Source organism: Enhydra lutris, unplaced genomic scaffold (genome assembly GCF_002288905.1).
Source record: "Enhydra lutris kenyoni isolate GAN:26980312 unplaced genomic scaffold, ASM228890v2 scaffoldscaffold9, whole genome shotgun sequence".
Classification (NCBI taxonomy): Eukaryota; Metazoa; Chordata; class Mammalia; order Carnivora; family Mustelidae; genus Enhydra; species Enhydra lutris.
This window is the reverse complement of record NW_019154093.1, coordinates 16,995,417-17,008,197: the sequence shown is the minus strand read 5'-3', so window position 1 is coordinate 17,008,197 and position 12,781 is coordinate 16,995,417. Positions and strand designations below refer to the sequence as shown.

Below are 12,781 nucleotides of genomic sequence, written 5' to 3'. Positions count from 1 at the left end.
ATGGAGCTCCACATCAGTCCCACATCAGGCTCTCTACTCTGAGGGGAGCCTGCTTCTCCTTCTGCCTCTCACTGTGTGTCTCTAATGAATAAATAAATAAGATCTTTAAAAAAAATGTGAATGCACTGAGCAAGAGAGTGTCAAACATGTAAGGCAAAAAATAATAGGACTCCAAGGAGAAATAGATGAATCTACTCTTATAGTTGGAGACTTCAACACTCCCCTGTCAGTAATGGACAGATACAACAGTCAGAAAATCAGCAAGGACATAGTTGAACTGAACAGTATCTTCAGTCAACTGGATCTATTTCACATCCATAGAACACATCATCCAACAACAGCAGAATACACTTCCTTTACAAGCTAACAGAGAACATTCTCCAAGATAGACCACATTTGGTCCATAAAACACACCCTAAATTTTAAAAGAACATAAATCATATGAAGTGTGCTCTCAGACCACAATGGAGTAGAAAGCAATAACAGAATGGTAGTTGGGAAACTCCAAAATAGTTATTGAGTAAACCACAGATTTCTAAATAACACATGGGCCAAAGAAATCTCAAGGGAAAAAATTTAAAATATTTTGAACTAAATGAAAATTAAAATACAACTAATCAAAATTGTGGAATACAGTGAAGGCAGTACTTAGAGGGAACTTTATTTTTTTATTTTTTTAATTAACATAAAATGTATTATTTGTTTCAGGGGCACAGGTCTGTGATTCATCATAGAGGGAACTTTATAACTTTGAATTAATATATTAGAAAAGAAGAAAGATCTAAAATCAGCAATCTAATCTTCTCCCTTAGGAAACTAAAAAGAGAACAGATTAAATCCAAAGTAAGTAAAAGAAAGGAAATAATAAAAATTAGAACAGAAATCAGTGAAACTGAAAATAGGAAATCAAGGGATAAAATCAATGAACCAAAAATTGGTTCTTTGAAAAGATGGATAAAATTGATAAATCTCTAGCCAGTTTAACCAAGAAAAAAAGAGAGAGGACACAAATTACTAATATCAGAAATAAAAAGGGGACATCAGTACTGATTCTATGGGCATTAAAAAAGATAATAAAGGAATATTATGAACAAGTGTATGCCCATAAATTTGATAACCAACATGAAATGGATTAAATTCTTGAAAGACATAATCTACCAAAACTCAACAAGAGAAATAGATAATCTAAATAGGCCTATATCTATTAAAGAAATTAAATCAATAATTAATAGCCTTCCCAAAACAGGAAGGACCAGGTCTAAATGACTTCACTGGTGTATTCTATCAAATATTTAAGAAAGAAATCATACTAATTCTTTACAATCTCTTTCAGAAAATAGCAGAGGGAATACTCTCTAATTCACTTTATGAGGCCAGTCATTATCCTAATATCAAAACCAGACAAAGACATTACAAGAAAGGAAAACTACAAACCAGTATCTCTCATGAAATAGATGCTAAAATCCTCAACGAAATATTAGCCAATTGAATCCAACAATGCATAGAAGGAATTATACACCATGACCAAGTGGGATTTATTCCAGATATGCAAGTCTGGTTCCACATTCAAAAATCAATTGATGTTACCTATCACATCAATAAGTTAAAGAAGAACAGTCATAGGACCATCACAAAAGATGCAGAAAAAAAGATCTAACACAATCTAACACCCATCCATGATTAAAAAAAAAACAAACACCTCTCAGAAAACTAGGAATAGAGGGGTATACATATCCTAATGTATTTGTCAAAACCCATAGAGTGTGCAAATATAAATAGTGAACACTATTGTAAACTACGGACTTTACCAGGAAGTGAGAAAGCATATGAGAACTCTCTGTACTTTCTGTTTGATTTTCCTGTAAACCTAAAACTCTCTGAAAAATAGCTTGTTAATTTTTAAATTTATTTTAGGAGAGAGAGAGAGTGTGTGAGCATGGGGTAGAGGAGCAGAGAGAGAGGGAAAGAGAATCTCAGGCGGACTCCATCCTGAGCGGGGAGCCCTAAGCAGGGCTCGACCTCACGACCCTCAGATCATGACCTGAGCCAAAACCAATAGTTGGACATTTAACTGACTGTGCCACCCAGGCATCCCTAGTTTGTTTAAAAGAAAAAAAAAAGAAGAAACAACACCACAAAAAACAACATACTAAAGTCTTTTTAAGTAAATCAGTGTGATTACAGTACATAAACAAATAGACCAATGGAATAGAAAAGAAAGTCCAGAAATAAGCTCAAGTACATATCTCAATTTAGTATCTGATAAAGGTAGTTATCTCAAATCACTGGAAAAGATGGAGCTTTCAAATTAAATTAAATTAAATTAAATTTTTAATTGAAGTATTATTAACATATAGCTTTATATTAGTTTCAGGTGTACAATATAATGATTCAACAATCCTGTATATTGCTCAGTGTTTATCATGATGAATAAGTATACTTTTTTTTTTTTTAAGATTTTATTTATTTGACAGACAGAGTTCACAAGTAGGCAGAGAGAGAGGAGGAAGCAGGTTCTCCGCTGAGCAGAGAGCCCAAGGCGGGACTCGATCCCAGGACCCTGAGAACATGACCTGAGCCGAAAGCAGAGGCTTAACCCACTGAGCCACCCAGGTGCCCCAGTAAGTATACTCTTAATCCTTTTTATCTACTTCATCCATTCCTCTATCCACCTGTCCTCTGGCAAACACCAGTTTGTTCTCCATATTTAGGAGCCTGATTTTTTGTCTCTTTTTTCTTTGTTTGTTCATTTGTTTTGTTTCTTAAATCAAAACATCTGAGTGAGGTCATATGGGTATTTGTCTTTGTCTGACTTCACTTCCATAATGCCCTCTAGGTATGGATGCATGTTGTTGCAAAGGGCAAGATCTCAATATTTTTATGACTGGGTAATATTCCATGTGAGATATATATAGATATGGATATACATATCACAGAAAAGATGGAACTTTTTAATATATTGTGTTAGGACAACTGGATAACTATTTGGAAAAGTTAGATCAGCACTTCAAACCATACATAAGAATAAACTGTAAATGGATCAGAGATCTAAATGCAAAAAGAACAAAATCACACAAGCACTGGAAGAAAGCATGGATGAACGTCTCTACAGTTTGGGTATAAGGCAGTGGTTCTCAGCTGCAGATTATTTTTTAAAAGGTTTTATTATAGTTTTTTACTTTTTGAGAGAGACAGAGAGAGTGAGAGCGAGCACAAGCGGGGGTGGGGGAAGTGGAGGGGTAGAGGAAGAGAATCTTAAGCAGGTTCCACACCCAGCACAGAGCCCAACATAGGGCTCAATTTCACGACCCTGAGATCATGACCTGAGCCAAAATCAAGAGTTGGGTGCTTAACCAACTCAGTCACTCTGGCAGCCCAACTGCAGATGATTTTGACCCCAGGGGACATTGAGCAATGTCTGGAGATATTTTCAGTTGCCACAACTATCAGAGTCCTACTGGCACCGAGAGGGTAGATATCAGGGATGCAGCTAGAAGTCTTACACCGCACAGAACAGCTCCCCACATAATAAAGACATACCTAGCCCAAACTGTCATTAGAGCAAGGGCTGAGATAACCTAGAACAAGGGAAGGCTAGTGACAACTACTTAAAATCCAGATGCAATAAAAAAAATAAATTTAACAACAAAAAAATAAAAATTTTGAAAAGGTTTTATTTTGAACAAATTTAACATTTCCCCCCAATACTCTGCATTTTGTTTTTTCATCATAATTATGTAACATAAAGAAATAGTAAAGAATTTTTTCACCAAGCCCTTCATAGGTGTTCCCAGATCCACTCTAATGAGCCATACAAATTTAGAATATTCTGTGTGGGCCACAATGTGGACAAGTTTGGAACTACTGCTATATATAATGCTCATCTGTGTCTTAAGTTGTTTTTTTTTTTTTTTAAGATTTTATTTATTTATTTGACAGACAGAGATCACAAGTAGGCAGAGAGGCAGGCAGAGAGAGAGGAGGAAGCAGGCTCGCTGCTGAGCAGAGAGCCCGATGTGGGGCTCGATCCCAGGACCCTGGGATCATGACCTGAGCCGAAAGCAGAGGCTTTAGCCCACTGAGCCACCAGGCGCCCCTGTGTCTTAAATTGTTAACCTAACCTGCTTCCCTGAGTGTCCTCCTCATAATATCTACATTCCTGTATATCTATGTTTGTGTGACTGTGCATGTGTTGGTGTGTCTTGTAAATTTCTTTGAGGCATATATATTTGCTAAAGTAACTACATTTTATGTTTAACGTTTATTCAGTGTGAGGCACTGTCCTAAGTGCTTTATGTATATTAACATATTTAATCATCACCACAAACCTAGGAGATAGGTTGCCTTTTATCCTCATTTTACAGATGACACTGAAACAAAGCAGTAAGTAAACTTGCCCAAAGTCATACTGCCACTAAGTAGTGGAGCCAAGGAAGGATTCATTAACTTCTTGATAAATACTCTCTATTATGGTGTTGATGAAAAATAATGTTGAATTGCTTAAAAAGCTGAATCTTTTGGGGTGCCTGGGTGGCCCAGATGGTTTAGTGTCTGCCTTTGGCTCAAGTTATGATCTCCAGGGTCCTGGGATCGAGCCCTGCATTGGGCTCCTGGTTCAGTGGGAGGCCTCTTTCTCCCTCTCTCTCTCTGCCTCTCCCCTTGCTTGTGCTCTCTCTGTCTCTCTCTCTCTCTAATGAATAAATCTTGAAAAAAAAGGCTTAATCTATTTCAACTTTTATGTATAAGTTTTGCCAAAACCATTTTTGAATGGAGCTTTTTTTTTTTTAAAGATTTTATTTTACGTAATCTCTATGCCCAACATGGGGCTTGAACTTACAACCCAGAGATCAAGAGTCACATGCTCTACTGACTGAGCAGCCAGGCACCCCAAATGGAGCTTCTTTTATTTATTTTTTTATTATAGTAAGAACACTTAACATGAGATCTGCCCACTTAGCAAACTTTTACATACCCAATACAGTACTGTTAACTTACAGGCAGATCTCTAGAAATTATTCATCTTGTGTAATTGAAACTCTATACCCACCAAACCCAATCTTCCCCTTCTTTTGAATGCATGTCCATGCTCACTCTGACCCGTATTCATTCCTATGTTGCTTGAGTGTTTTCGGTTTGTTGTCATTCCTTTGTTATTACTGCAAACATTGCACAAAAAGCCATATGCCCTGTATGCTTTGGGATATTAAATGTCCCCTTGTTATATTTGTATTAATAACAATTGTACATAATGAACATGGTATAGAAAACTTCTAACAGAACCACTGCTATGGATCTAGCAAGATCTTCTAAAGCAGCACTGTCCCTATAAAAGCTCCATTAAGAACACGAATGTTTTCTTTTTTCACACTGAGACCTATTCCTCTAGACAGATACAAAGCAATTATGACAGTGTATGGACTTGGGCCACCCAAATGCAAGAAATACCTGTGTATTGATGTAGAATTTTGGCCATCTCTTGTAAGCGGTGGCCCTGACGGCTGAACTTGAAAATGATGTCGTCGTGATGTAAGAAACCGTATAAGCTGTAAAAGGTGATTTTGTTGGCTTCAAACATTGTTTTAACATAAAGATCATGGGTACTAGAAGAGAAAACAGGGATAATATGTCAATGAATGACTTAGATGATGGCAGACAGGTGTCTTTTTTGCTTTGCTGTCACTGACCTGCTTATCTGGCAGTTGGTCTCCTGGCTGAAAACACATTTCATAAGTATGTCCAGGGTCATCAAGCTGATATGCTCATAGACCTCCACAACTGTGTCCTGAGAGCTGCAAATCTTCTCCCACTTACCCTGGCACAGGAAGTCAAGATCAACGACATCATCATCATCATCAAACTGCCTTTATCCGAAGGCCCCTCCCTGACCCTGCCCTTAGGATGTAAGGTAGACAATACTGACCTAGGAGGAGCCAAAGGTCAAATAGGTAAATTAAGCCAAGTGCTTACTTGACATGAGAAAAGGAAAACTGCACCCAGCTGGGTGAGAAGGAGCATGGAGCAAACCAGGTCTGGTAAATGGCTGAGTTAAGTATCTTTGACCTTTCAGTTATTACCATAACTGCATTAAAGAAGATCGGAGTCCTAGGAAAGCAGACCTATAATTACAAAGGATTCTCCCAGGGCTTCCTCCGTCTTCAGTCCCCAAATTGCTAGACACCCTACCCCACCATCACTACTGCCAACCACCATAGCCACACTTAAACTTGGAACACTGTAAAAAACATTTTCAATTCAGGGGCACCTGGGTGGCTGAATTAATTGGTTGTGTGTGACATGATTTCGGCTCAGGTCATGATCTCAGGTTTATGAGATCAAGCCCCACTTAAGATTCTCTCTCTCCCTCTGATCCTCCCACCCTCTTTCTAAAACAAAACAAAACAAAAAAACAAAACCCAAACTGAAAAACCAAACATATTTCTTTTTTTCTTCTTCTTTTTTGCCCCTTGACTCAGGTTGGTTTTAGTTTTAAATTTTTTATTATGTTCAGTTAGTCAACATATAGTTTTTGATGTAGTGTTCAACAATTCATTAATTGTGTTAAGTGCTCATCACCACATGTGCCCTTCTTAATACCTAACACTCAGTCACCCCACCCCCCGGTTCTGTAACCCTCAATTTGTTTCCTGGAGTCCAGAGTCTCTCACGGTTTGTCTCCATCTCTGATTTCTTCCCATTCAGTTTTCCCTCCCTATGGTCCTCTACACTATTCCTTATGTTCCACATATGAGTGAAACCATATGATATTTGTTTTTCTCTGTTTAGCTTATTTCACTTAGCATAATCCCCTCTAGTTCCACCCATGTTGATGCAAATGGTAGGAATTCATCCTTTCTGATGGCTGAGTAATTTTCCATTGTGTATGTAAACTATATGAATGGATCTTCTTTATCCATTTTCAATTCAGAAGTGGGGGACAGAGAGAAGCCATGAAAGGAGCAGCTTTGGGGAGTGACTTCCAGTCCAGTGCTGCCTCTGTCCACTTCTTCCCCCAAGTGACCTACTCACCTGACATGAGATGTTTTGTGGCTGAAACTGCCATAAATTTCCCTGTTGAAAATGTATTTGTCATAACAAGCATTCTTTGTGTAAAACACAAATAAATCTGAATGGTTAAAGTGAGATCAACCTACATTTGTTGAGCACCGATGCCATTGCTCGGGACTGTTATGAATTTTGAAGTCTAAAAAAAAAGGCAGAGATTTTTTTTTAAAAGCTTTTACCCAAATGTCAATTGTTTATTCAATTGCTTTCATCTTGAGTTATGTAAATTTTACTGAGTAAATAAAGTAAATTTAGAAGAAATGGGAGCAAAGTGGGGGCTCAAGGCTGGAGGCACTTGAGCACACACAGTTCAGCAGAGGATAGGAGCTAAGAGTGGGGTCTCAGGCACAGGTGGGACAGGGAAATGAGGAAGACAGAAGTGGTTTTATTGAAACAGAGATAAACCTAGTACCGCCACTGGCTAATTTGCAATTGTGCACAAAGCTGCACAGCACAGGAATGGAAGGAGCATGGCCCCCACCCTATGCCCACTCGCCTGCACCTCTGGTTCTCTGCCAAGAGCTGAGACATGGGTTTTTTTTTTTACTCCAACCAGGGCGACTTAGGTTAAATCCATTTTTGTGACAACCCAACCAATCGGGTACTGGGTAACCGTGGTTCTCTCTTGGGAAAAGGGATGGGTTTACAAATAAAGATGGAGGGAAACTCTAGCTTTGTTTGCGGGGTTTGAAGTGTTTCTGATAAAACTTGCATTAATGGATTACTTGTCTGATTTTTTAAAAAGTACACATTTAAAAATCTAAACTATACCAGGTACAAGTGGAGTTTTGGAATGAGCTCATTTATCAATCAGAGACCACCCACAGGAATATTGCCCTGCCAACATTCTCCTGCGGCTTTGAAAAGGCTCAAGTCAGCTCCTAGATCCACCACTATCCACAAGAAGAAACTCACAACTGCAACTTTCATGTAGACACTTATTCTTCGCTAGGGTCTTTGTGTCCATCAGGCAAGTTCATTCTAACTCCCATGCTTTGTTCATGCTAACTCACTCTGCCCAGAATTCCCTTACCCATATTATCTACATAATCAAGTCCAGCTCATATTTCCTGGCAAATCTGAGTCTCCTATGAATCTGAAGTCACTATAGCTGGCCCTGGTTCCCTTGCCTGTCATTTATAGCACTTACCATCTGAATCTCACTACTTGGTACTTGGTTTACGGCCACAGGGTCTCAAAATACATCTAAGTCAGATGGCCAGATCTTTATCATATTTAAACACCCAAAGAATCAAAGCAAAAGTTTACATAGACACCTCTTGCTCAGCTGGTAATTGAACATCGGGTAATTTCTAGGAACCATCCTCAACTTTCATTTTCACTACCCAGTACACATGTTAAACCCATTCCTTGTTAGAAGCATTCTGCACCACACCAGAGCACTTTTTGTCCCTTCACTTACCAGCATTGTTTTCACAGAATGGGCCATTTCCTCAACATACAATTTCAAGATATTAACACTGAACCCAGGAGTTAGTAGTCGACGGTGCTGGAACCACTGGGGTCCATCTAGACTCAGCAGTCCTTTTCCTTGAGAAATAAAAGGAACAAAACCTCATGCCATTTTATTAGATGAAATGAGGAAGGAGAGGTGAGGAACACAACATCATGGGGTGACTGTGGCACACAGGTAGTCATAACAGAGTGGAAATCAGAGCAGTGCTCATATACTAAGTTGGAAGTGAGTTTTGATACTTATATCTGGGATGGATGTATTTAACATTGTGAGGAAAACCCCAAGTTTTGCAACCTGATGAGTGTGCCGATCCTGAAATCACCAGCTACTACCTGTGTAGTAACTGAGTAAGTCACTTAATCTTCCTGAGCCTTTGTTTTCTCAGTGATAAAGTGTGATAACAAGCATCTACCTCACTGTGTTGCTGTGCAGATTAAATGAAGGTCTATACATGAGGCACCTAAACCATCCTCTAGCTCGTGGTAGAAACACAACAATATTCATCTCCTCTTGACTCCAAATCAATCCATAAACTATGCTGTAACACAAAATTTGCAAGGAACTAGACCTGAATATCCACTCTGTCCCAGGATGTCTCCTCCTGAGTCCTAGCCTGTGCTTTACACCTATAAATGATATGAAATGGAAACACTCATGAAGACCAATGTTTTACAATCTTCTGTTGCAAGAAAGATCATTAACGATTTGGCTTTGAAATGACCTTGAAGTTTATTGATATGTAATTTCCATCATTCATTGAGAGCTTACATGTCAGGCTTGTGATGCACGATGGTCCAGCGCTGGTCCAATGCCAGCCATTACACTAAGTGTAGAAAATATGTGCTTCACTTAATCTTCACAATGGCCCAGAGATGTAACACTCATTAGATGTTTTCCCCAAAATCACATTCAACTAGTCAGTGGGAGGCAGTATGCAAATCCAAATACCTCTGAACCCCAAACCTACAGTTTTTTTCATTTATTTCCTTCTTGGTCTAACATAAATACTAATTACATGACTAAAAGTCTTAATTTATCTGCTCATTAAATACTGTCAAACTATACTTCAGAGCAAAACTGCACTGGGGAAGTTTTGGTTCTTTTGGAAGAACCAAGAAAACAAGAAAGAAGAAAGGATAAAATAAAGGATTAAGATGTGAGGCTGCAGTTTTAAAGACAGAGATGGGACCAATTCACACACATGTGCCTTGAGATGAGACGTTGGAGAGAAAAATGGACAAAGAGAGTTCCTAGGAAGTTGTGTTGTGTTGGCTGAGCACTCCCTCTTGATCTTCCCCTTAGAAAACTTGCAGTATAGAACTACCATCCTCTTAATGCTTTTGAGCATTCTGATTTGTTTCTTTGAAATGCTCTACAATAGTAAGGGGACCTCAGATGAGAGAGTGAGTCACTCTGCTTTCTTGCACATACTTACCAAGATACGGAATCAAGAACTTGTGTGAGTACTTGGACTTGGGATCTGCAGAGTCAAGTAGAGGAAACAAACGACAACATTAGAGGGAAATTACCAAAGTTGGTGAAGGTTCTTCTTTATTTGCTTGCATTAAGCATAATTAGCAAAAAGGAGCCCAGGGCTCACCCCTTATAGCCCTGGCAGGCCTAGGAAAACCACAAGTCTTGGTTGAGGAACCAGAGAACAACAAACCCCAGGAGGCAAACAGGAACACAAACCCAGATTCTTCCTTTACTTACACTTTCTCCAACAGAAACAGAGATTGCTTTGAGGGTTACCAAGTTTCCAGAACAGGATTTGGGACAATATATTATATCCTTCTTGGAAAATAGATTAGGGATTAGAGCAGGGGCTGGCAGACCACAGAGAAAGGGGGACAAATGCCTCTTGGGGTTCATATGAATTCTAACATGGAGGTATTTTACAGCTCTTGTCCTTTAAGAGGTGGGCAAGAAACAAATCAGGGCTGAGGGCACGGGACACATGGAGAGTTTCAGGGAAAGGCTGTTTTCCTTTATTAGGTTTTACTAAAAGTAATGGAAACAGTGGACAGGGAAGAAAGATTAGAATATAAGCTCTTAGTTAAAACTAAGTTAGTTAAAGATGATGGCGCAAACACCAAATATTTTAATTTTGTGCTATGAGATGATCCACCACGGATGCTTTGAAAAAGGCTTGGATGAGGACATTAGGTGACTTGTGCCCCAAAAGGAAACAAACATATGCAAACAAAAAACCAAAATTAGAACCACCATCAAGAGGTTATACTGGTAAATTAATGACCTAACATTGAGGTTAATGTACTGAAACGCCAGAGGCTGAGCTACTTCTGAATTCCCCTGAAAACTTACGCTCAAGCAGGGGTTGGGGGTGGGGATTATTACTGATAACTGAAGTCACAAAACCAAGAGGCAAAGGAAGCCCTTGGTGATCTGGTGGTGCCAGCCCGGCTTTAAGATACATCCTCAAGGGCCCATGAGAGTCTAAGGTGGACAAGGGACTGGGTGGGATGTTATAGCCCCTTTCAGGATTGGTCAGAAACCACTCCCCACTTTCTCCAGGTCTCTCTCTCTTTTTTTAATTCCAGGATGGTAAACACAGTGAAACTAATTTATATTAGTTTCAGATGTAGAATGTAAAGATTTGACAATTCCATACATCATCCAATGCTCATCACAACTAGTGCACTCCTTAATCCCCTTAATCACCTATTTCACCCATCCCCCGCTCTGGTAACCATCATTGTGTCCCTAGGCCCCTTAAAGGCTGAGTTCTAATCTTTGCCTCAGGAATTCTTTAGAATCCTGCCTGTGAGTTTTACATATCACTCCTAGGAGGATTAGGTTCCTGAGATTCATCCCTTTTCTTACCTGTTCTGCCCAAAAATATCCTTGCGTAGTCTGGGTCATAGATGTAGAAAAATGCTTGAAAAGGCCCAACCCAGCAAGGAAAGGCACAGGGGTATTTTTCAACAAGCTCCTCAAATTTCTCCATTTTACCATCCTGAAGTAACTGTAGTGAGAAAAAGAGTGAAGGAAGTTAGAGGAACCAGTCTGGATTCATCTCCTCTTACAGAGGCAAGCTGAAGGTAGGGCCTCAATAAGTTCACACAAACATGCTTTCCTTGGCATGTCCAAGCTTGGAGTATAATTTTAAAAAAGATTTATTTATTTATGGGGTGGTTGGGTGACTCAGTGGGTTAAAGCCTCTGCCTTCGGCTCAGGTCATGATCTCAGGGTCCTGGGATTGAGTCCCACATCGGGCTCTCTGTTCAGCAGGGAGCCTGCTTTCCCCTCTCACTCTCTGCCTGCCCCTCTGCCTACTTGTGATCTCTGTCTGTCAAATAAATAAATAAAATCTTTTTAAAAATATTTTATTTATTTATTTGAGAGAAAGAGAGAGAATTGAGGGGAGGCAGAGGGAGAGGGAGAAGGAGAGAATCTCAAGCAGACTCCCTGCTCAGCATGGAGTCATTCTCACAACCTTGAGATCGTGATCTGAGCTGAAACCAAGAGTCAGACATTTAACTGAGTATGCCACCCAAGCACCTAATGAAGTTCTGTGTATTTATCTTCTCAATGTAAATGTATGTTGCATCCCCAGAATAAGTCCCTGTCAAATGACATCTATGGTAAGCTGTTTTCCCGAATGAGAAGGTGAAGAGACCTGAATCTGCCTCACCTGCCAAGGTCACGCATTTTGATTCAGAGTGGAGTCTGGAAGCTGAGATATTTTCCTATGTAGGAAGCTAGTTGATAGTTGACTGAATATAACCCATGATCCAGCTCACTATTTCCTCTCCCTTTTCCTTTTTCTAATTATTGAGGAGTGATTCATTCTTGTGACTTCATAGTAAAAGCTTCTCCCTAAAAACCTGCCCATTCCATCTACAGAGAAAATCCCATTCTTTTCCCTCACAACAGTAGATGGCTCATTTATACAGGTGTGTGAAGCTTGAAGCAGTTTAAATAAAATTCTCAGCTTCCAACATTTTTTTTGTATTTTATTTTATTTTTCTCTTTTTAAAAATTTTTTAATTTTTAATTTTTAATTTTTTATAAACATAAATTTTTATCCCCAGGAGTACAGGTCTGTGAATCACCAGGTTTACACACTTCACAGCACTCTCCTTAGCACATACCCTCCCCAATGTCCATAACCCCACCCCCTTCTCCCAACCCCCCTCCCCCCAGCAACCCTCAGTTTCTTTTGTGAGATTACAAGTCACTTATGGTTTGTCTCCCTCCCAATCCCATCTTGTTTCATTT

General features: G+C 39.3%; 1 protein-coding gene across 1 annotated transcript in view; it reads right to left on the bottom strand.

The window, feature by feature from the left end:
* LOC111143307 (cytochrome P450 4X1-like) overlaps positions 1-12,781 on the bottom strand; it is a 44,789-nt gene that overhangs the window by 18,155 nt on the left and 13,853 nt on the right. Inside the window, exons 2-6 of the mRNA XM_022496960.1 lie at positions 11,384-11,525; positions 9,975-10,019; positions 8,486-8,613; positions 5,685-5,812; positions 5,446-5,600 (exon numbers count right to left, since the gene is read on the bottom strand). Of these exons, the coding sequence (XP_022352668.1) occupies positions 5,446-5,600; positions 5,685-5,812; positions 8,486-8,613; positions 9,975-10,019; positions 11,384-11,525 (598 nt within the window). The remainder of the gene's footprint in view (positions 1-5,445; positions 5,601-5,684; positions 5,813-8,485; positions 8,614-9,974; positions 10,020-11,383; positions 11,526-12,781) is intronic.